Source organism: Lepidochelys kempii, chromosome 4 (genome assembly GCF_965140285.1).
Source record: "Lepidochelys kempii isolate rLepKem1 chromosome 4, rLepKem1.hap1, whole genome shotgun sequence".
Lineage (NCBI taxonomy): Eukaryota > Metazoa > Chordata > Testudines > Cheloniidae > Lepidochelys > Lepidochelys kempii.
Window position 1 is genome coordinate 8,280,578 of NC_136383.1, and position 22,656 is coordinate 8,303,233.

At 44.1% G+C, this 22,656-nt stretch overlaps 2 protein-coding genes across 4 annotated transcripts in view; one reads left to right on the forward strand and one right to left on the reverse strand.

Moving 5' to 3' along the window:
* Positions 1-16,909, forward strand: part of STAP1 (signal transducing adaptor family member 1) — a 28,433-nt gene extending 11,524 nt beyond the window's left edge. Inside the window, exons 3-10 of the mRNA XM_073340006.1 lie at positions 1,302-1,415; positions 2,915-2,971; positions 7,239-7,411; positions 10,482-10,610; positions 12,140-12,209; positions 14,597-14,696; positions 15,088-15,222; positions 16,801-16,909. Of these exons, the coding sequence (XP_073196107.1) occupies positions 1,302-1,415; positions 2,915-2,971; positions 7,239-7,411; positions 10,482-10,610; positions 12,140-12,209; positions 14,597-14,696; positions 15,088-15,222; positions 16,801-16,877 (855 nt within the window). The 3' untranslated portion in view covers positions 16,878-16,909. The remainder of the gene's footprint in view (positions 1-1,301; positions 1,416-2,914; positions 2,972-7,238; positions 7,412-10,481; positions 10,611-12,139; positions 12,210-14,596; positions 14,697-15,087; positions 15,223-16,800) is intronic.
* A 2,966-nt stretch (positions 16,910-19,875) lies between these two features.
* The window catches only part of UBA6 (ubiquitin like modifier activating enzyme 6), a 55,126-nt gene continuing 52,345 nt past the window's right edge, over positions 19,876-22,656 (reverse strand). For all 3 annotated transcript variants that reach the window (XM_073340253.2, XM_073340252.2, XM_073340251.2), the window contains one exon: positions 19,876-22,016. In XM_073340253.2, the coding sequence (XP_073196354.1) occupies positions 21,881-22,016 (136 nt within the window). In that variant the 3' untranslated portion in view covers positions 19,876-21,880. The remainder of the gene's footprint in view (positions 22,017-22,656) is intronic.

The window sequence follows — 22,656 nt, forward strand, 5'->3', positions numbered from 1 at the left end:
AATGCTCTTGCCAGTGGCTTGCTTGGGGGAACCTTAGGGTAGAGAGAAGAGTTTTACCACTCCATGTCAGTATAAAGTAGCCACAGTGAAGTGGCCTCAGAGCAGTCAGATGTCCACAACAGACGCCCCCTGGAGAAGGGGCAGCCTGGGAAGGGAGAGCACAGATGGGGGGAGCTCAAACTAAAGTTTATGAGCCTATCAACAGTATGTATGTGCCATCCATATGCACCTCTTGCTGCCAGGTCCAGGAGTGGAGGTGCACCCTTCCTCGATTTCCCTGAGTGGCTTTAACATGTCACAGAGCATCCCCATAACCAAGGGTCTGATTTACTAGTGGGAATGCATGACTGAACTACACCCAGGCTTGTCAGCCAGGAGACAGACGACTTCTGAGTTTATCAATCCCACAGCCAAGCCCTTTGCTAACTCTCAACCTTGATTTTTTCCCTGGAGCCATGGCTTTCCTGCTAACTGCAACTCTTCTCCCGAGGGCACATGGCTGTAGGGAGCTCAGCCTGTGAGGAGCTATTTCCTTTCCCTGGGAACTCCTCTTCTTAGGAGTAGTCTTCCATAAATGACATCTGGTTGCCTTTTAATCAGAGGCAGGTGCTCATTACCCACCAACCAGCCACCTAAGGAGTTGACTGCTTACAGGTGAGCTGGGCTCATTCTCCTTAAAGATACCTGTCATGGGTACAGTGGGTAAAGGGGCAAGCCACCCCATGAAAGGGCCCTATCCTGCCAATAAATAACATTTAGTCACGTTGTGTGTTTATTGGCACGATAGGGCCCATATATTTTACCCTGCCCTCGATGCTGAGTGGGCTCTTCCTAGAGTTTCTCCATGCAGGACAACCTCCGTCTCACCATCTAGTTATCTCTTGCCTCAGAGAGACGCAACTTTTTAAGCTCCTCTATTGCAGCTAATGGGACCCACCATATTTGGCTGCCAGGGTGAATCAATAAAATAACTATGTATCTCCACATGGGACACATCAGTGTAAACCAGAGCTGAATCTAGCATAATTTGTAATCGGTCTGGGAATGTTGTTGAATTCTGGGATCCGTGCTGCACACCCACACTGAAGAGTGGTGAGAAGTTTGCCCAAAAATGTATATTGTGGCTGAAAACAGCTTCTCAAAGAAGAAATAAAGGACTGTGTATTGCCATGTATGTTAATGGCACCAATCTGAAATTTAAGAAAACCTTGGTGTTTTCTTGTTTCAGTTAGCGTCTGCTGGGAACAGCTGACTTGTTTAGATGTGCTCTAATGCATGCCCATCTTTCTTTCCTTTCTCAGTATTTAGAGAAACTAGAGCTGACGAATTTGACATCAGTAGTGAACGTTTATCCAGATGAAAAGTGCGGTGCACAGTTCATCCTGATGCTGAGAAATGAGGAAGTGGAGCTGAAGGTGAGTGAACCCAGTAAGGCATGACTTATGCACATTTGCCGTGTTTGACCCAAGCTGTTCTTGATACCCATAACATAGCAAAAAGCAGTGGCAGGGCTGTTATTTTTCAAAGCTTGGTGCATGATACCCACAGCCTTTTGGGGGTGGGAAGGGGCATTTTGGAATCATTTAATCCACTGTGTGTGCATTAAATAACAAATGCACACACAGTGGAACCTCTGGAAGAGAACACTGCCACTCCTGGCCTGGGGAGGGGTCTCCAGGGCTTCTCCATCTTCTGGGACCATGGCACTCCCCTCTTTCCAGCCCTGGGAGGCAGTTTCAGGGCTTCCTTTGCACATGCAGTCATTGTTGCTCCCTGCTGAAGCAAGGGGGCTCCTCCTTCTCCTCCCCCCGCTCCTTCTGTGTCAGGGCTCAACTTCTGCCTGTTTCTACCTTCTCTTCCTCCCATGTCATCTCTTTCACTTATATGCATTCCATAGCACTCCAAGCAAGAGTGGCACCCCATTGTGCTAGGCATTGTACATACTTAGAGAGAACCTCCCTGCCCTGAAGAGCTTACAGTCTAGCTAGGCAAGACAGTCAGGATGTCAGATGAAACAGAGGCGCAGAGCTAAGAAGTGACTTGCTCAAGGTCACACACCAAGTTGGTGGCAGGGCCAGTTAGGGAACCCAGGTCTGCCTCTGGTGCAGTGCTCACTTCCACTTCCCTTCTCTCTCACATACAGTGAGGGTGAGGAGGTATGGGACGAGGAGAGGAAGAATAGGAAAGATGGGATAAAAAAGCAAGAGGGAGTGGTGAAGATGAATGTGGGGCACGGAGTACATGAGGGGGAATTCTACTCTCTTCCCCCCTCCAAAATAGTTACATGGGGGTCTTCATCCCCTACTGTGCCCCGTCCCATACACGCTGAGAGGCAGATGTGTAGTGATGAGGTACTGGTCCCTTTGCCTCTCTCTAGAGCGCCTGCTCTCACCCTCCACCCCTGCTAAGTATTGGGCAAAGGGAATCAGTTTTCCATAGCCTATCACCCCCTCCACATTATGTGAGAAGAGGTTTGAGGGTGTCATACAGAGGGATTGTACCTGTCTTCAGTCTCAAGGTAGGTAGTCACTATGGCATCGTGTGCATTAAATCAGAAGGGGAGCTGCCAGAGGAGGTCAGAGTTAGGTGACCATATGTCCCGTTTTGGCCTGGACAGTTCCTTTAAGCCCTGTCCAGGGGGGCAGGCAGGGCTTGGGCCAGTGCTGCGTGGTGTCCTGTTTTCCCTTTGGGAAATATGGTCACCCTAGTCAGAGTACAGATTGAACACTCAGCACAAAAAGGCGGTAGATAAGAGGTGACAGTGAGGAAACCTGACAAATTCCAGCTGGTTTCCTTTTTAAGTCAACTTAAAAATGCAGACTCAGAGGGGACTGTGAGAGGGACACACACAGCAGAGACCAGGAAATACTTGGTTTTGGAGTCACTCTTAGGTTTCTACTTTTTATTCTCTCAGGTCGAGGACTATGACAGTGGGGAGGAATGGAAAGGCTTTATCTTCACAGTCACACAGGTAGGGAAGCTCTTTAGTGCTGGTTCTTAGCAGATGGTAAATTGTATCTTCAATTGCTTGATCACATGTTGGTTTGTATGAAATATACTCGAGACCAAATAACCAGTATCAGCCTTGTTTATTGCAGAAAAGTCAATCGTATAGCACAGGGGAGAAACAGCTCAATACAATACCAGTTTTCAGAAGCCATCTCCTGAAGATGACCTCCTGAGGTCCCTTCCAACCCTGATATTCTATGATCTCATGCCATATTAAGTTCACCTTACACAGGAGGTGTGCTTCCAAAGTTATACCCCAAGGCTCTCCTGCCTGTTCACATGTAAAAAGGTACCACATGCCTCAGCTGAGGCTATATTTAGCCAGTCATCTTTCCACCTTGTTTTTAATGGTACCAGGTGTACCTCTTATCTCTTTGTTCTGAAGAAATGCGTTACCACTGCCAAGGTCATAAAGGCACCTCCTAGGCTTGTCCCATGGTACAACACCCCTCTACTTAAGCCAAAGCCTACTTCAGCTAACACAAGGTGTTATAGGATACTTAACATAAATGATCAGGATTATAGAATTCTGGCCAATAATCACTACAAATGTGTGTGATTTTGTATATTATACACAAAGTTACATTGATAGTGTGCTTAATATTAATGCAGTATGAATAATTCATAGATATAATTAATCACATCAACATATTAATATGCATTAAGCACACAATTAGAAATTAGAACACTGCATATGTTTATATATAAATAAATCACACACATTTCTAGCAATTACTTGACCTGAATTCTATAATCCTGTTCACTTATGTTAAGTATCCTATAACACCTTGCATTAGCTGAAGAAGGCTTTGGTTTTTATATATATCTTAGCCCAGCATACATTGGTCACAGAGTTCTCTATGCCAGTATTGCATCACAGCCGCTTCTTTCCTGGCTAACAGAATTTCCTTTGTTCAAAGGTTATTCAGTTACTCACAGCTGTGTGCCAAAAGATTACTCATCCATAAGGGACAGAGTTGGTCAAATGTCCTATATGTGACAGACTGGCTCCTACTGGTGCAGAGTCTTGCCATCTCACTAGTCACATGATTCAAACTGAGCCAGTGTAACCGGTTATGCCATACGCAGGGGCTTTCTTAACAGCAAAGACCTCAGTCTACCTTCCTTAGATACACCCATGCTGTTGTACTGGGTTAGAGAGAGATCCCAGGCCTCAGTCCATATGCTTGTCTTGGAAATGGACCCCCGACAGCTGTGGAACTGGGAGCCTGCTGTGAGGTAAAGCTAGGCTCCCTAAGGCACTGATCCTGCCAACATTTTAGGCACAAGCTTAACTTTTAACATTACTTACAGGGTTATGGGTGTTTCATTCACTGCACGACCCCTAGCATCAGGGCATGGCATTGCAGGAGTCTTTGCATCTAGCACCCCCTAGATGCTTCTTGGGCCCTACAACGGCCTGTTTTTGTCCACAACTTTGCCCTCAGCTATATTGCATCTAATTCAGACCCCCTTCCAGGGTAAGGAAAGTCCTACAAGAGTTAGGCTCCTCTTCAGCCCACCCTCCAGGCTCAGTTCCCAGCCTCTTCTAAGTCGCTCTCTGGCTTTGGAATAGAGACCAGACTCTTTTCTCAAAATCTCTTCACCTCTTCAGGCCCTTCTGCAGGAGACTATCACTTTCTGTAGTTCCTACTGCAAAGTGAGCCTTCTCAGACCTAGTATGAGCATGGGTGCTTAACAGGCTGTCACCTGATTCCATTAGTCCTGCCCTCTCTCACTAAGATGCAGCTAATTATGGCACAGGTGGGCTGATTGAACAGACCTGGCTGGCCCCAGGCCTGAGGGGGAGGACCACCTTGTTTCAGGCTACCATAACATTAAGCATGTGCCTATTTGTTTGCAGGATTGTGGGCTTGCGTTCGTTTTTTACAATTTTGAGCAGTTGCAGTGTTTGCCATATGCACCTTTTGTAAAATACTAGATTTTTTTTAAATGCAATAGTTCAATATTGCACAAAAAGGGATTTACACCTGTTGGCAGACTGTGGTTTCTCCCCAGGGTCCAGGACAACCCATGCATTATCTCTTGTGCTGTTCTCTTCAGAGTTTAAAATTGAAACAGCCGCAATGCCTGTCTCTTGTAAAAAGAACCTTCAGAAAGGCTGCAAGAAGGGTGGTTTCTTTTGGCTTAATTTGAAGTTTCTTCACTTGGTGACAAAGTCTGGGCTGTTTCATTTAGTTTTATTTAATTGTCATTATTAAATATAACTTCTGCTTCACTTGCAGTTTTTCTGTGGACAAGATGCTTCTTTGCAAATAATCTACCATTGTGTTCACACCAAATCACTGGAGCGTGATTCTGCTTTGATCAGAACACAAACCTTGTCAAATGCTATCGGGCTGGTAGAAAAGACCTGAAATAAGCTGTTTGAAATGTCTTAACTACAACAGCCTGACGTATACAGCCTTCTCCCTTTCCTTCTTCCAACCCAGTGGTTTTCAACAGACCCCTGGGGGTCCTCAGACTATGTCTAATATTTCGAAAGGGGTCTCTACCTCCATTCAGAATTATTTATTTATTATTTTTTGCAAATGAAAAAAGGTTGAAAACCACTTTGTTCTAGCCAATTTACCAGGGATTGTTCTTCACAGCCCCAGGCTGAGACTTAAACCACATCTAAACACAAAATTTACACCAGTTTAATTAAAATAAATTTTAAAATCAATTCAGTTAAAATGGTGCAAACCCCTATGTGGACATATTTCTGTCTGTTCACAATTGGCTTATATCAGTTTTGCTTAAAAGACCAAATTGGTGGATAATGATTGGTTAGTGATTTAAGCCAGTTGTAAAGTGATTTGACTATGTCCACATGGGAGTTTACATTGCCTTAATTAAATTGATTTAAAACTTGATTTTAGTTAAATGTGCAAATTTCATATGTAGGCCAGCCATTAAGGGTTCATCGACACTGCAATAAAATATCCATGGCATGGCTATGGCTGGCCCAGGCCAGCTGATTTGAGCTCACGGGGCTCAAAACAACAGTATAGACATTTGGGCTGGAGTCCGGGCTCAGGAACCCCGTGAGGCGGGAGGGTCTCAGAGCCCAGGCTTCAGCCCAAGCCTGAATGTCTACACTGCAGTTTTTAGCCTCACAGCCCCAGTCCTGTGACCACGAGTCAATTGACCTGGGCTCTGAGGCTCAGTGCTCTGGGTTTTTTATTACAGTGTAGACACCCTCCATTTGACTGATTTTCAGAAGGGCTAAGTATCCACAATTCCCATTGAAATCAATGGCGTTGTGGGTGCTCAGCATTTCAGAAAGTCAGGCCACAGCTGCATTTGCTTGTTAAGACTCCCCTGCCCTCTCTTGGTTCTTATCACGCAGACAGAAAGCAGAAGACCAGAGTCCAAAGCGCAGGTAATGCAATGTTTAATGGGGTTAACAAGCAAGCATATCGCAGCTCTTTACACCAGTAGAGCTTGCCTGTTTCCTCCTTCTCCTTTTTAGTGGGGTTAATTATACCTGTAGTGCTCGCCCCTGGTACCACCCCTTACAATTTATGGTCATATTCCATTGTGGAGGGTCTTGAGTCTGGGGGCTTTAGTACCACCTCTTTTGTACCCCATGGGACGGGTAGGGAGTGAGATTGTGTTTCAGCCAGGGTCACCATTTCTTTAGTTTTTATGTTTCTTATACCTTCCCCCCAACTCCCTCACCCCTCCCGCCTGGTTGCTTGACTTTGGCGTGGGAGAGGAGTTGGGCAGCCTTCAAGTGTACGCTCATATATTAAACTCCCACACTACCCAGCAACACTTTAACTCTATTCCTTATCTTTTCTCATTTTGCTATAAACCCCAGCTGGCTGTGGGCAGATGCAACACACAGTGCCTTTGTTCACATGTTAGTAAGGATATAAGAATACCAAAAGTCAAACGGGCAAACAAAACCCAAAATTCTATCTCAGGCTAATAAACAGGCCTAGATATTATATTACCATCACCAACACTGCTACGAACGTCTAGCTACACTTGCTAAGAATCACTTTGGAGTTTTTATTCCACGGTAGACTTGGACACAAGACAGTTCCATTTACCAGCCAGTGCTCATCTACTAAATCCAGCCATTAAAAAAAGATTTCTGCTTTGTAGTTGTCTTTTAGTAGAGCGTGGTGGTGGTGTTGGGATTCACCACTGTTAACACCCACCAACGTTATTCTCCCCATTCCATTTCTTTTACAACTTTATTTTTTGTTAATTCTCAGTTGTCAGTTCCAGCGTGTATATCACTGCTACCTGGACAACTTATTAAGCTGCATGACGTGCTAGAGAAAGAAAAGAAAAGGAGGACTGCAATGGAACAGTCACCCAGTGCATCTTTGAGCACGGAGCAGACAAACAAGGGAGACTACGTTAACGAAATGAACACTATGCCAGAGTAAGTTCAGACTGAACTATGTCAATACAAGTCTGATCAGAATTTTCTCTTTTCTTTCAGAGCATTTTAATTTTCCTATATATAAGCATACAGGGGTCTATACTGGGCCCAGACCTATTCAACATATTCATAAATGATCTGGAAAAAGGGGTGAACAGTGAGGTGGCAAATTTTTCAGATGATACAAAACTACTCAAGAAAGTTAAGTCCCAGGCAGACTGCGAAGAGCTATTAAAGGATCTCTCAAAACTAGGTGACTGGGCAACAAAATGGATGATGAAATTCAATGCTGATAAATGCAAAGTAATGCACATTTGAAAACATAATCCCAACTAGACATGTAAAATGATGGGGTCTAAATTAGCTGTTACCACTCAAGAAAGAGATCTTGGAGTCATTGTGGATAGTTCTCTGAAAACATCCACACAGTGTGCAGTGGCAGTCAAAAAAGCACACAGAATGTTAGGAATCATTAAGAAAGGGATAGATAATAAGACAGAAAGTATCCTATTGCCGCAGTATAAATTTATGGTACACCCACATCTTGAATACTGCATGCAGATGTGGTTGCCCCATCTCAAAAAAGATATATTGGAATTGGAAAAGGTTCAGAAAAGGGCAACAAAATTTATTAGGGGTATTGAATGGCTGCTATTTGAGGAGAGATTATAAAACTGGGACTTTTCAGCTTAGAAAAGAGACGACTAAGGGGGTATGATAGAGGTCTATAAAATCATGACTGGTGTGGAGAAATTAAATGAGTGTTATTTACTCCTTCTCATAACACAAGAACTAGGGGTCACCAAATGAAATTAACAGGCAGCAGATTCAAAACAAACAAAAGGAAGTATTTTTTCACCCAACGCACAGTCAACCTGTGGAACTCCTTGCCAGGGGATGTTGTGAAGGCCAGAACTTTAACAGGGATCAAAAAAGAACTAGATAAGTTCATGGAGGTTCAGTCCATCAATCGCAGGATGGACAGGGATGATGTCCCTAGCCTCTGTTTGTCAGAAGCTGGGAATGGGTGACAGGATGGATCACTTGATGATTACCTGTTCTGTTCATTCCCTCTGGGCACCTGGCATTGGCCACTGTCGGAAGACACGATACAGGGCTAGATGGATCTTTGGTCTGACCCAGTATGGCTTTTCTTACAAACAAAACCAATTATTTATATCAATCATTATTAAGACTACATTTTAGTCACAGATATTTTTAATAAAAGTCATGGACAAGTCACTGGGAGTAAACAAAAATTCATAGTCCGTAACCAGTCCATGACTTGTACTATTAAAACTGATTAAAACTTGGGTGCCCTGGGGAAGGGAGTGGTCTGGGGGCTCCATGGGCGCTGCAGGTGCTCTGGGGGGCGTGGCCAAGGACCCCCACTGGTGCTGCGGGGAGGGCTGGCAGGCTCCCTACCCAGCTCTGCGCAGCTCCCAGAAGTGGCCAGCATGTCCCTGCAGCCCCTAGACAAAGGCACAGCCAGGGGTGTCTTCGCGTGCTGCCCCAACCCCGAGCACCCGCTCCGCAGCTCCCATTGGCCAGGAACCACAGCCAATGAGAGCTGTGGGAGCATTGCCAGCAGGTGGACGCAGCGCACAGAGCCGCCTGGCCACGCCTCCTCCTAGGAAATGACATGTTACAGCTTCTGGGGAGCCCCCCCACCCAAGGTAAGCGCTGCCCAGAGTCCTCACCCCTGAGTCCCCTCCCACTCCCAAACCCTTGCTGCTGCTCATGGTGAGGTGGCCCGAGATTGCCCCAGCAGCGGTTGGCAGCCCCCGGGCCAGCTGCACCAGCTGCTGCAGAAGTCATGGAGGTCCCAGAATCTGTGACCTCTGTGAGAGACTCACAGCCTTAATCATTATACATTAAGGGGTCTAAGTTTGACTTTGTCATGAGTAGCATGGAATTTTATGTATTATTTGTTCTTCCATTGAACACTGTACTACACTTGTCCCTTTTCGTTTATTGAAGCAGTGCTTGAAAATACCTATTGCATAAAAAGAAGAGGGACACAGAGGTCTGAGAACAACTGTTGCTAGCTTGTTTCCTTGTAGCATATGTTTATATGTATGTATGTGTGTATTTGATGGGTGCATTCTTGGTTTCGGGAACTATCACCTCATTATCTTCAAAAAATCCCTGATAAACAATAGGAGCCATGATAAACTGCAGGTTCTTCCACGGTGATGGGCCAAAGCCACCATGTCAGGATCCGGATTCTGAACACATCAAAATTCAGGCAGGGGTGTTTGGATCTGAGATTTTGTTTTAGCCCATTGTAGAGATAGGGATTATTTGCAAAGTTTAGCTCTGGATTCAGCTGTGGGTTTCAGTACACAGAGTTTGGGTTATTTGGATATAGGGGTTTGGTTCAGGCTCATCTCTGTAATTGAGTAATCACTTAAATTACTCTAACAACACTGGAGAACTCTGGCATTTCAGCCCCGTCACTCCTGCTACTGTAGCAGCGTTTCACTGCACTCATCTTGTCTCTCTCCACTCGCCAGAGATTTTAGGCCTTGCTGTTTCAATGTGTTTTGTTTTGAGAAAGTACAAATGGGCCATATGCAGCTTTCGTGGAAGCTTTATTTTTTTTAACCATGCCTTAGACTGTCACATGTTTGTCTTTCGAGGAAAATTATACTGTACTAAGTAATATATTTGCTGGTGATGGATATTCAAAGTATTCCATATAAGGTGAGCAAAATGGGTCAGTTTACGTTACTCGCTTTACTTTGGGTATTAAGCCTTGTTGGTTACACAGCTTACCCTCTGAGCTGTGCCCCGTGTCACACGCTGAAAGGGATGAATCGTAGCTATCTGGAGTTCTGCCAATTGGCTGATACGGTGGCATCACTCTATGGAATGACCTTTTCATGTGTGAAACTTCTTGGAGCAACAAAGGCAAATGGCAGCCCCAGATACCTAAGGTACAGGATACTCTACGAATAGGCTGGTAGGGCAGGTCTAGTCTTCATGCTACTTGCCCACTGTAGAACCATCGGCTTCTGCTAGTGGAACTCAGTGTGTTCACGCTGCTTCTCTCCTCCCTTCTTTGCAGGTGCTTCTATGCAGTGTCACGGCAAAAAGCGATTGAGATGTTAGAGACGAATCCTTCTTGGGGGAACTTGATCCTGCGGCCTGGTAGTGACAATAAGAACTACTCAGTCACTATCAGACAGGTGATAGAGTAGGTTGAATCCACAAGATATTATCTAACTGCTAATTGATATGTACTGCGTTATGATGCCTAATTTAGAATTTCCAGGGATCGCTTGTGAAATCTGTCCCGTATTGTGAGAATAATGGGGAGAAGGTAATTCAGGCATTGAACATAGGCTCAAGAGACAGTGTGATTTGGCTTACGGAGGAGGAGAGGATTGACACGACAAAGGAGACACAAATCAGTCAAAGAGTGCTGGCCTGATGAGGCGGAGGGCATGGGCCTGGTCCTTCAAATGTCGTATCCTACGTCATGGAATCTTAGACTTTCAAACCCCAGAGCAAGCACCAACCAACGTGCACACTCTGGAGCCATACCTAACACTAGAACAAATGATCAGCGTTAAGGCTAATAAAATTGAACTCAGCATCAAAGCACACAAGACTTGTTACATTTCAGCGTTTGGAGAGCTTCAGAACCAGAGGCAGCTGAGACCCAAAACAAAGTACTGGGCCTGTAGGTAGCAAACACACTACTCTTGCTCTCCTCTTCCTGGCCTCACTTACCTCAGGGACTAACCTTTTCTGCCTCCTTCCCTAGGGGGACCAGACTTTCAGTCAGGACCCCAAAGCATAGAGAAGTCCCAGGAAGGGTTTGGGTTGTGACATGGGCACTGGTTTGGGAGGGTGGGGGGCAAATGGCCGTTGCTCACCATTTTTAAATGGGGGGTACCCATGTGGCTCCATGTTTGAGAACCTGAACTCGGCACAGTAGAGACGGGGCCCAAACCCTCCCACCTTGGCCCCTGTCTGAAGCTGACTGACTATAACAGAGCCCTTCCCCACTGGCATGACAGAGGAGTGGGTAGGCCAAATTTGAGTGAGGGGTGTTGTGACCTGGTACATAGGGTTGCACCATCACTCAAATTTGGCCCGTTTGGTTGTTGCCCCCGCCACACACACAGTTTTGCAGTCCTTCTGGCACCAGTGGTTGGAGATTGGAATGGTCCATGACACAGAGGGTTTTGGCAGCTGGGTGCACAGAAGGGTCCCCTCTGCACCAGTCAAGGGAATTCCTGTGCTGTTTTGAAACATGATGTAGAACATTTATATAACTGAGTCTGAAATCTGAAATCAGTAAAGTTTCTGGCATTCTTTCTATGAGATTTTCACCTAGAACCAGAAAACTATTTCAAGAGACCCCACGCTCCTAGGCCCTGCTGCTGTTTCCAGCATCCCAGGTTATGCTCAAGGAAGACAAAACTTGCTATTCCTGGTATTTCTAAAGTAAAACAAAGACCTAAAAATACCTTTCCAGCTTCTTCTTGATACATCACAAAGCAGCAAAAAGGCAAACAAACCAATTTTTCCCCCTTAGCTGGTCACCTTTAAATGAACTGTTTCAAAAAGAGATTGATAACATTAGTGTATTGAAACTTTCCATCAAATGAACATCTTAAATAAAAGATAGGAAACTTGCAGCCATCACCCTTCATTTTCATTTACACTATTTTATTAACAGCAGTGTATTAATACTGTACTTTCTTTTTGTTTCAGTGGGCCATGCATAAAGCACTACAGAGTGGTGAACATGGGCAAAGGTTACACAGTTGAACTGGCAAGACCAGTAAGTGGGTGTTTCCTTGTTAGCGATATAAAACCATATATTGGGTCTGTGTTAGAAAGCTGGAAAGAGTATGGAAAAGTAGAATAAAAGAAGCAGGGATTTGTCTGATTCATAGATTCTAAGGCTAGAAGGGACAATTGTAATCATCTAGTCTGACCTGTGTAGCACAGGCCAATGAACTTCCGCAAAATAATTCCTAGGGCAGAACTTTTAAAGAAACATCCAATCTTGATTTAAAAATTGTCAGTGACCAAGAATCCACCACAACCCTTGGTAAATTTTTCCAGTGGTTAATTACTCAGTTAAAAATTGGATCATGTTATTATACCTTTGAGAAGTTAATTCTATGTCTGTGACCAGCCTGTAAACTGAACTCGTATCTGAACTTGTCTACATGCAGAGTTGTACCCATTTACCAGTACCAGTTTAACTAAAAGTGTGAATTAACACCAATTTAGATCAAACAGTGCAAAATCTGTGTGGACTCTCTTATTTGGCTTTTCGCCAGGCTTGTTTCAGTTAAACCAATTAAGAACAGGTTTAACCTAAACTGAAATTACCCTGGTTCACCCAGAAATAAGTGTCCATACAGCCTTTTTTCTTTTTACCAGTTTAACTAGATGTGTTGAAACTCACACCTTAAATTAAATCGGTGCAACTTTCTCCTGGGTGGCTCACCCTTCTCTTCTATCTAGTTCTGAAATGCCGGGTCTTCCATCACAATTTAGAAATCGAAACTTGAGAAACAGACTGCTCGCCCAAAATTACCATGGCACTACAGGATGACTAAGGTTTCATTTGGATTTGCAGGTTGGTTAGATCTCTGTGCTCATGCTGGCAGCTTCCTTGTGGAACTGCTCAAAGTAGGAAATTGTAACCTCTGTTGCCCTTGACTGGGCACTCAAGGGTGTTACCACACCACACCCTGCAACTCGGTCTCCTGAAATCTACAAGTTTCCTTTTCTCTGACGCCTCTGCCACTGAATAGCCCCAGCTTAACTGGAATTGGATGTGGGGACTGTTAGCTCAAATGAAAATGTTACTGACCTAGTACAGAAAGGAGAGTGGAAAAGGACTAAACCAAAGATGGTTAAATAAACTGGTACTAGTTCAGTGGGTTGCTCTAAGTGCCCAGAAGCAGAGCCCAAACGTTACGTACAGAAATTGGTTTAAAAAGCTGAACTAAAACAAAAGACCAAATGAGAGGCAGTGTTGCCTTGTGGTGAGGGCACTGGACTAGGACTCAGAAGACCTGGGCTGTATTCCTGGCTCCACCAGAGGCCCGCTAGGTCACTTTCTGCCTCAGTTTCCTCACCTGTAAAATGGGGATACTAAGCATGATCTCCTATGTAAAGCACATTGAGATCAACTGATAAAAAGCACTGTGAAACACTAATGAAAATTATTTTGAACACCAGACAAATAGTAAAGCCATGGAGCCTCACAAACTGGCAATGGCAGAGGTTGCAGCAGCTTCTGGGGATCACAGACAAGGGTGTCATAGGTGTGCAAGCCTAGGGGGACAAATCTGGAAAGGGAGCACATGTTCTACTTTGCATTGGACCCCACAAAACTTCAGGCCAGCTCTCCACTCCCCTGTTGTCCTGGAAGCATCTCTTGGGTATTAGCATCTCCTCCTGCTATTCAAACATCTGCCTTTGGTGAGGATCCTAAAATGAAGCTGTGCCATGATGGGGGTGGTGGAATATCCTGTGGAGCCATTTTATTAAAACCTTTCAGCTCATTTTCTCCCTGTCTGACAACAAGATTAAAATCCAAGCCCAAATCCAGGCACTCTCACTCAACCCAAATTCCCCCTGTAGGATCCGATAGCCTGTCTAGAAAAACTTTGAGCTGAAGAGGGGCAGGACCTCAAGAGACAAGTGTTTTTCTAGTCGTTTGTGTCATGTCTCAGCCCAGGCTTTACTTTGGGGACAAGGGAGGAACCCACACTGTATTGTACTAGCACCTTTCCTTTGTTTGGGGCCAAAAGGAGCTCCACACCAGGTTGTTTCCAGCCTGGCTGGAGCTGCACTTTGCACTGAGGGAGAGAAAGGCAGCAGCAGGGGTTTCTGGGAAGCAAGCCCAAGCTTCCGCCTTGTTCAAGGCCCAAGCCTGCGGTGCATCCCCCTCAGTGCAGTGCATAAGCCCACTCCTACAATGTGCCTAACATGCAATGCTGATTTTCAGCAATTATTTTGCCCTTCTATTTGCATGCTCCTGGAAGCTCCTATTTTCACCGCACTTATAGTAAGTAGGTGGCTCTCAAAACACAGTGCATTGCAGTTTCAGCTACTTGGCAATATCTTTATGTACCTACCTGCTAACACATTTCAGACTGAAAACGTGGCTCACAGTAACTTTTCACACCCCTTTTTGTTACCTAGGTTATGCTCCTGAGCCTTCATGATGTCATTGATTACTTTGTGAATCAAACTCAAGGGAGCTTGAAGCCATTTGTCACACACACGTATGACAACAAATCGGGTATGCGGCTTGTTTCTACATGTAAGCACAGCAACTAATTTGCAAGCAGGCCATATGGGCTGAAACGTTTGGGCATAAGACATGGATTGAATATTTTGAACAAAAACATCTCATGTTACAAACAGAGGAGGAGTTAATTCTATCAAATCATTCTAATTACAAAATAACTGAAGTAAGCCACCTATTCTTTCAGCAGAGCTGGGAGGGTCCCAGAGCTTGGGCTCCAGCCTGAGCCCAGAAGTCTACACAGCAGTGAAAAAGACCCACAGCCCAAGCCAACTGGCACCAGCCAGTCATTGGGTTTTCTTTGCTATGTAGACATACCCTTATTCTTAATAAATGGGGCTAGGTTCTTCAGGGGAGCATTAAATCTTCTGTCCTTTTTCTGCAGCTGGACTTCCTTTAGAGCATGCTCCAAGAGAGATGCACCCAGCGATTGTCCCTCATCCCGGAGCCAAGCCTCTCATGAGCCCTATGCCTGAGACAGTAACAGCACCGCTTCAGGAGAAACCCAGATACATGTATGGTGAGGACAGGACAGCTTTGGGGGCCTTCTGTCTCTTTGAAAGTTAGGTTTGAAGTCAGGGGAAAGTGAGTTTTTTGGGGAGGGAAGAGTCACGTGCAGTGGGGGCTACAGCAGCATCTCTATCAGTCTGCACACCTCAGTATCAAAAGCAGCATGGCTTCTCCCCCTGACGAGGACGTCTCAGAATGTGGGGTAAACGCAAGTAGATATTGTCAGTGGCCACAGGGAGGGATTAGAGATGGAAGACAAGAGGTTTTTGCCTTCAGTGTATTAGTTCAACCCAGATGATGACTGCAGCGACTGACTCCTGTTTAGCGCCCTGTGTTAAATGAATTGGTGTGGTCTCTCCATTTTTGTGGCACACGAGCCCGTAGTTGATACTGACACTTGTTGGCAGGCTCAGTAGCAAGGCCAAGGACTGCATGGGCTATGTGCACTGTCCGACCCCACTGTCAACCCCTGGCCTTTGCGCAGTTTCTCCCCCATATTGCCCCTTATACATGGGCAAAACGCTTAAAATCTGAACAGCTCCTAATTGTATGTCCTCTTTAAACCTCACCTTCGCCACGATGCCTCCAAAAACCACCATTCTGATCATGGCCAGGCAGGTGATAAGCTGTGACTCTTCCACTTTTCCAATTCTCTTCCTCTGACCCATTAAAAAAAACCACCTCGAATTGACAAACCTGTGCCACTTCACCAGATTTGCTCGCATGGTGTATCGTCATCCTCTTTATGTCATTAGACTGAAGTTCTTCAGGGCCTGGAGCTCTGTTTGTACAGCACCTGGTACATTAGGGCCCCAATCACAATATTTACTCCTAGCCACCTCCATTGGACACTTACCTTGCTTATGCTTGAGGATACGGACTTAAAATTTGCCCCCAAACTTAGATTTTGTAAGAACAAACTTTATCAAAACCTAGAGCCAAGGGAAATGCTTCCATGAATTAAAGTAATCCAGTTGATTCCTCTGCAGAGGGAGGAATCCAGACCCGTGCAGTGCTGAGAAAATGACTCAAGGACTTTCAGAGAAATTGAAAAAAAATGGTGAAAAGCAAGAGAGTTATAAAAACTGTTGCAATAATCAAAGGTGCTCTTACTGGGCTAGGACAAACTTATTTACAGTAGATAATGTGAAAGGGCCTCTGATTATGCTGGACAGAGTAGACAAAGTCCAGTTCTGCTACTGCTGGGCGGCACTTGAGCTGGAAGTGCTCTTCTCCCACCAGGACAGTTTAACAGCTTGAATATTTAAATCATCTCCCTCCAGCTTCTCCTATTGCCTTGAGTTAAGACAGGAGTCAGGGCTAGCCCAGCACAGAAGGGAGGGAGTGCTTATGGCAAATTAGTACGGAAAATGAAAAACGTACGTACATGTACAGTGCCTAGCTCAGTGGAGGCTGTAGATTCTACCTACAATATAAATAAGGCAAATAAGCAGAGTGAGAGTTGAGAAACCGTGTTGTAGTGACAATGGAGCGCGCAAGCCCCGCTGGGAAGCTGCTGAAGCTGGAATGGCTCTGCCATGACACTTCTGCTCTCTAGTGTTAACAAGTGTTTTTCCCATTCTTTCAGAAACTCTTTGCAAAGAGCTGAAAGAAAGAGCGAAGAGACAAGAGGCTGACAGACAAAGCGCAAATCAACCCCTTTGAAGTGAAGACTGTAGGAGGGACAGACGTTTTCTTGGGGAAAAAAGTCACATTCTAAACCAGGAAATCCCAGTGGGGCCTAAATTTAGTAGTACAGTCTCATCTTGTATCAACAAATCTCAGAAGCTGGTGGAATAAATTACGGGACATTAAATTGGATGTCTGTTTCCTGAGGCTTCCAGTTTGTACAAAACAAAGTCCATCTCCATGGCTTTAAGCACATTTGTCTCAGCAGCCTTATGAGATTTTCTGGGACACAATAGAATGGTCCCACCCCCCATCTGACAGCCTCTGCGCTGTTGAGGAGGATGAAAGTCTCAGGGAAGGGGAACATTCAACTGGAGCAGAGGGAAACAATCCCATAGTTGGGATCACTGTTCCCTCTAGGCTGTGTGTGCGCACACAGATCCTAAACCCTGCGCACACGGCGAAATACTGCGCGCACAAAAATTTGCACAGAAGAAAGTTTTTGCGCACACGACCTGCCAAAAATTAAAGGGAACATTGGTTGGGACCCTCCTTCTAGATGATGTTGTGGTATCCTCTCGCACTGAGGATACCTCTCCAGGGGAAGGAACCCCAGTTATTAGGAAGAGACAGGTAATAGTTATGGGGGATTCAATCATTAGAAACATAGATCGCTGGATTTGCAATGACCGCGAAAACCGCATGGTGACTTGCCTGACTGGTGTGAAGGTTGAGACATCGAGATAGACTTATGTGTAGTGCTGGGGAGGAGCTGGTGGTCGTGGTACATGTAGGTACTAATGACATAGGGAAGGGTAGGTGAGAGGTCCTGGAGGCCAAATTTAGGCTGCTAGGTAAGTCACTGGGGCGGGGGGAGGAGGGGCGGTCGCCAAATTAAATTAATAGGCAGATTTAAAACAAACAAAAGAAAGTATTTTTTCACACAACACAGTCAACCTGTGGAACTCTTTGCCAGAGGATGTTGTGAAGGCCAAAACTGTAACAGGGTTCAAAAAAGAACTAGATAAATTCATGAAGGATAGGTCCATTGATGGCTATTAGCTAGGATGGGCAGGGATGGTGTCCCTAACCTTTGTTTGCCAGAAGCTGGGAATGAGTGTCAGGGGATGGATCACTTGATGATGACCTGTTCTGTTCATTCCCTCTGGGGCACCTGGCATTGGCCACTGTCAGAAGACAGGCTACTGGGCTAGATGGACCTTTAGTCTGACCCAGTTTGGCCGTTTTTATGTTCTTATATTCCTCAAAAGCAGGGAGGGAGGGCAACCCATTTCAGCCCTTCCCTCCCCGTACCCTGCCAAAAGAAATGGATCTTCAGAGAGTCCCATAAAGTCTAGGCTTGGGCTACTGTGGCCCAAGGAAGAGGAAAATGAATTTTGAAATTCAGAGGCCCTCCCAAAGGATTTGCTTCCACCAGTACTGCAACCCCACTTGTATTAATTGAGTAGGTCCAGCTTGAGCAGTAAACAGCAACTGCAGCAGCACTGTATATCGGGTGAGAAAAGCAGTCCCTCACCTAGGAAGCTTCCAGTCCATTTAGAGCTTTATAGTTCAGAACTAAACACCGTAAGCTCCACTCAGAAATCAACAGGTAATCAATCAGTGAAGTTTCCCCACTTAAATTGAAGTTGGGGCACTTTGCACCAGCTTTGAGTTCCGAATCGATTGAAGGGATAACGTGCTGTAGAGCAAAATCTTGTGGTGATGGATCATGCTTCTATAGACAGTGCCTAACTCCGCAAGAAATGGAAACAACCTATAGCTCAGAGAGCCATGGTGGTCACTGCTGCTATGAGCATCTAATAGCAGCTCAGTAGTAGCCCAAAACTGCAAATGGAGCAAAAAGAGGTGGATGTATGCCCTCAACATGGCAGAAATAATCTTCATCTCTCGTAGGTGCTTTCCCCACCACCTCTTCAGTCTTACTCAAATGGAGAAATAAGGGAGAGCACACGGCTTTTCACACCGTACATTGTTGTATCCTTTTTGCTGAACAGCGATTTTTCCAAAGTATTAGAGAGCAACTTCGTGTTTATAAAAAAAAAAAAGCATTTCAGATTATTTCAGAGCATACAGAGGAGGACCATTCTGCTGAAGTAATCTCTCTGAGTAGCATCACTTAGCAGCAGTTTGCAATATCCCAAATTGAAATTTGCACATTGCTGTGAATTGAAATAATGGGGAATTTTTATTCTTCTTCACTACATTTGTGTCTTGTACTTTCCATGTGCAAATTGTGGTTTTGCTGAAGTGATTAGCAGTAGCATGGTTCATGTTGTAATTAGGGCTCCTGGTTGATATATCACTGAGATGAATCAGTGCTCACCTGGCAGCTATTAGATCACTACAGACATCTCCATTTAAAAATATGTTCATCCACTTTGTCAGTAGTTCAGGTTATTTTTAATGTGAGAAAAGATGAACAGCAATTGTTACTGGCTGGTAGGGCCACACACATTTCTGTCACATGCTACGTTCTCTTTACATTTGGTAATAAAAACCTACTCCTGTCAACCTCTGTTCAGACAAATCCAGAGAAATACACATCAAACTGAGAATGCGCAGTGACCTAGCATATATACTACCGTAAATACATTGGTTCAGCTAGGCAGAAATCATCCACAGAAGGCACCCAAAGGGCACCCACTATTTGTGAGATGTGGAGATGTCTCTGTGTTTTGCTAATTTTGGCCCCCAATTCCCGCCACCTGTATATTGAGAGTTCACAAAAGTGCATGAGTGTTCAATGCTGGAGCAAGCCCTGTTTTCAAGTGCCAACACAGCATGTAACTACATGCTGTCAGGAAATAGGAAGCTGTTAATAAAGGCCACTCGGTATGTTACATTTGAATATTGACTTTTAACCCTGAAGAGACCATCAGATCTAAGTCAGGAAAGCACCCAGACTAACAGACTTTTATAGACTCCTTATTTTCAAAGGTGTTCTATGTGATATTAACATCCAGCTAACAGACCCGACTCCGCTTTCATGTTGAGTAAATAAACAAAGAAGTTAGTTACTCAAATTACATTTTATTGTTTCCCAGCCCCTGACTTTTAGAGTTCACAGTGCTTTACGTTTGCCCCAAACATTTAAATAAAAAATAAAACCTATATCACAGATTTCATTTGGGATTTACAGTCCCTGCTATTGCTGGGGGGGGAACACACATTTCAGTCAGTACTCAGAAACAGATATTTACTCTCAAATAGTCTTCCCTGTGTGCCTTTTGCCCTATGTCAATTATTATGCACTTTGCCATCTCTACGAATGCCATCTCTTTGCCTGTTTTACAGAATGTTCGGTTTTTGTGTTTTTTTTTTTTAAAGAATAAGTTGTAAAAAAAAAAAAAAAAAAAGTTAAATAAACCAGCTGGGTTTCAAACCAAATCTGTTAAAACTATAAAATATCTATAAACTATGTTGAGAGTAAAAAATATATACACCTTACAAAAGAGGTACTACATTTAAGACTTATTCCCAAATATTGGAATAATTTTAGTGGATTCCAGCTTGTAAATTCAATACATATTTGGTGTCCAAATGCCGAACCATCCGGATATTTTGTTCTTGAATAAACCAATTGGGAGGAAAGGGGGGATGAGAACAAGCACAATTATCCAATATTTTAGGCTCCAAAATATCCCTAAAGGTTAATAAACTGAATCATATATTGACATCACTGATTTTATAGTGGTGAACAAGTTTTGCATCATATGCAGGAGATACAGTAAATGCAAACTATTTCCAAAGCAAAACTAATAATAATGTTTAGGGCGATGTTAGTAGATTAGATTTTTGTTCCCATCTCACTTGCTTTAGTTTTTCCATAATCAGGGAAACAATTCACACAAGCTCACCTGTCCAGTGCGTAGATGCTGAAGAATTCTGCCACTGATGCTGTCGTACTGCACCAGCATTTTCTACTAATTGCCAAAATGATTTCCTGACTGCCACTGAATTAAATGGATCTATCAGACTTTAGACACCTAAATTATAGATTGAGGCCAATATAAACTCAATTTTCAGATTAACTCAGATTTGTGTTGTAGAGACAGATATGCTATATAAAGCTTCCTTCTAGAGTTACGGCACCAAGAGGAGATAACAAGAACCAAATGTTTGATATGAAATACACAGAATATCCTCTTGACCCTCCCCCTTCAAAAGGTAACAATTTGCTACTGTGCTCTTAATTTGGAAGCAGAAAATTTAAGCCACAACTTCACCTGCCTCTTCATCAAGCAGAAGAGCTTAATTGGGAGAATAAGGGCATAACTCTCCAACAAAATTCAGCTTTCTCCGTACTTCACTGTTCCCAAACTGCAATCTTGGGGCAGAACTCAATTGTCATCACTCGGTTGATTTCAATGAGCTATGACAATTTACACCAGCTGAGAATCCGCCCCCTGCGTTTCCACATCCAGACTGACCTAAAAATAACTGCTCCAACATACAGTAATAGCAATGGCTCAGAAGAGAACACCGACAATGTAAGTGAGGCAAATTCATTTGCTTTTTTAATAGAATTACACTTGGGATGAATTTGGCCTGGTGCTCAGATTATGTGGTTGGCACCCCAATTTTAGAAGAGAGTCATGAGAAATGGATTATGAAACATTATTGACCACCATGTTATAAAACAATTTCCCCAATTTTTGCTCCCCCCCCCCCATTTAACGTTTATCTTACATATTGAAATAAGATGCTAAGTTTGCCATTTTCCCCCTTCCCCCATAAATTAATATAAATCTCTTCTTTGCGGTACGCATTATACATGACATTCCATTTCAGCAAACCTCCAGTCCTCTTTATGAACGGGCAGATGTATGCAGAGAATAGGGACAGGTGAACAGTAAATCCAGTTTGACAGACCTCTTCAGTGCAATTCACTGACTTTGACTGTTCCTGATTTAATTAAGGCTTCACCAAAGAAATATGTATTATTTGATTTAAGCCGAAATCAGCACACTCCCTTCAAAGCAAATGGTCCTAGAGCGACTTTAGTAGCATTACCATCAATTGTGTTCATGGATGAAGTAGTATCTCACTGGTGGCCCTGGCAAGTCTTCATCTCCATCTGTTTCTGGAGCAAACGACACTGTGAGATCCACATATTTTTTATCAGCTGATGGTTTCACTAGCTTTTGCATCCTGCAAAGAAAGGAAGACAAGTTTTGTAAGAGCAGGAAAAGAAGCAAAGAGCCGGCTGGGCTGAGCTATCCTGTGTTATGGGAAGTTGTTTTATTTTGACAGCTCTTCCAGGAATGAAGTGCAACCCATCAGAAGTGTGGTTAAAGACAATGAAACTTCTATTAATGCGATATACCAAAGTTGCTCTCTCTTGGTTGTGGAAGGTCACACTTCAGTTAGTGTATTTCTGCTTTTGCTCCGAGATCAGTCAACCTCTGAATGATTATGTTGCTTGTGATAAAAAGCAAAGAAAAGATTTTGTGCAGGGCTGGGAGTCTGGAGGAAAACAACAATTCTTTCCCCCATCATCCACCAATAGGGCAGATAGATCCATGCAAGAGCTGTTGCCCCGATCATATGGGCAGTAGTCATGGGCATGGCCCTTTGTACACCCCACATGCAGTTTTGACCAATGGATTTGTACTGTGTATGAACAAATCCAATGGTCACATTTCCAAAACCTCCACTGTCCACCGACAATGGCTCTTTCCATGGTTCTCTGGAGAAAGCCATCATGGAGCTCTGCGTGCAGGAAGTTATAGGGTCCGCTTGCAATGGGACTGTTCTGCTGCAGTTTGGGCCTTCTATTGTCAGGGATTTT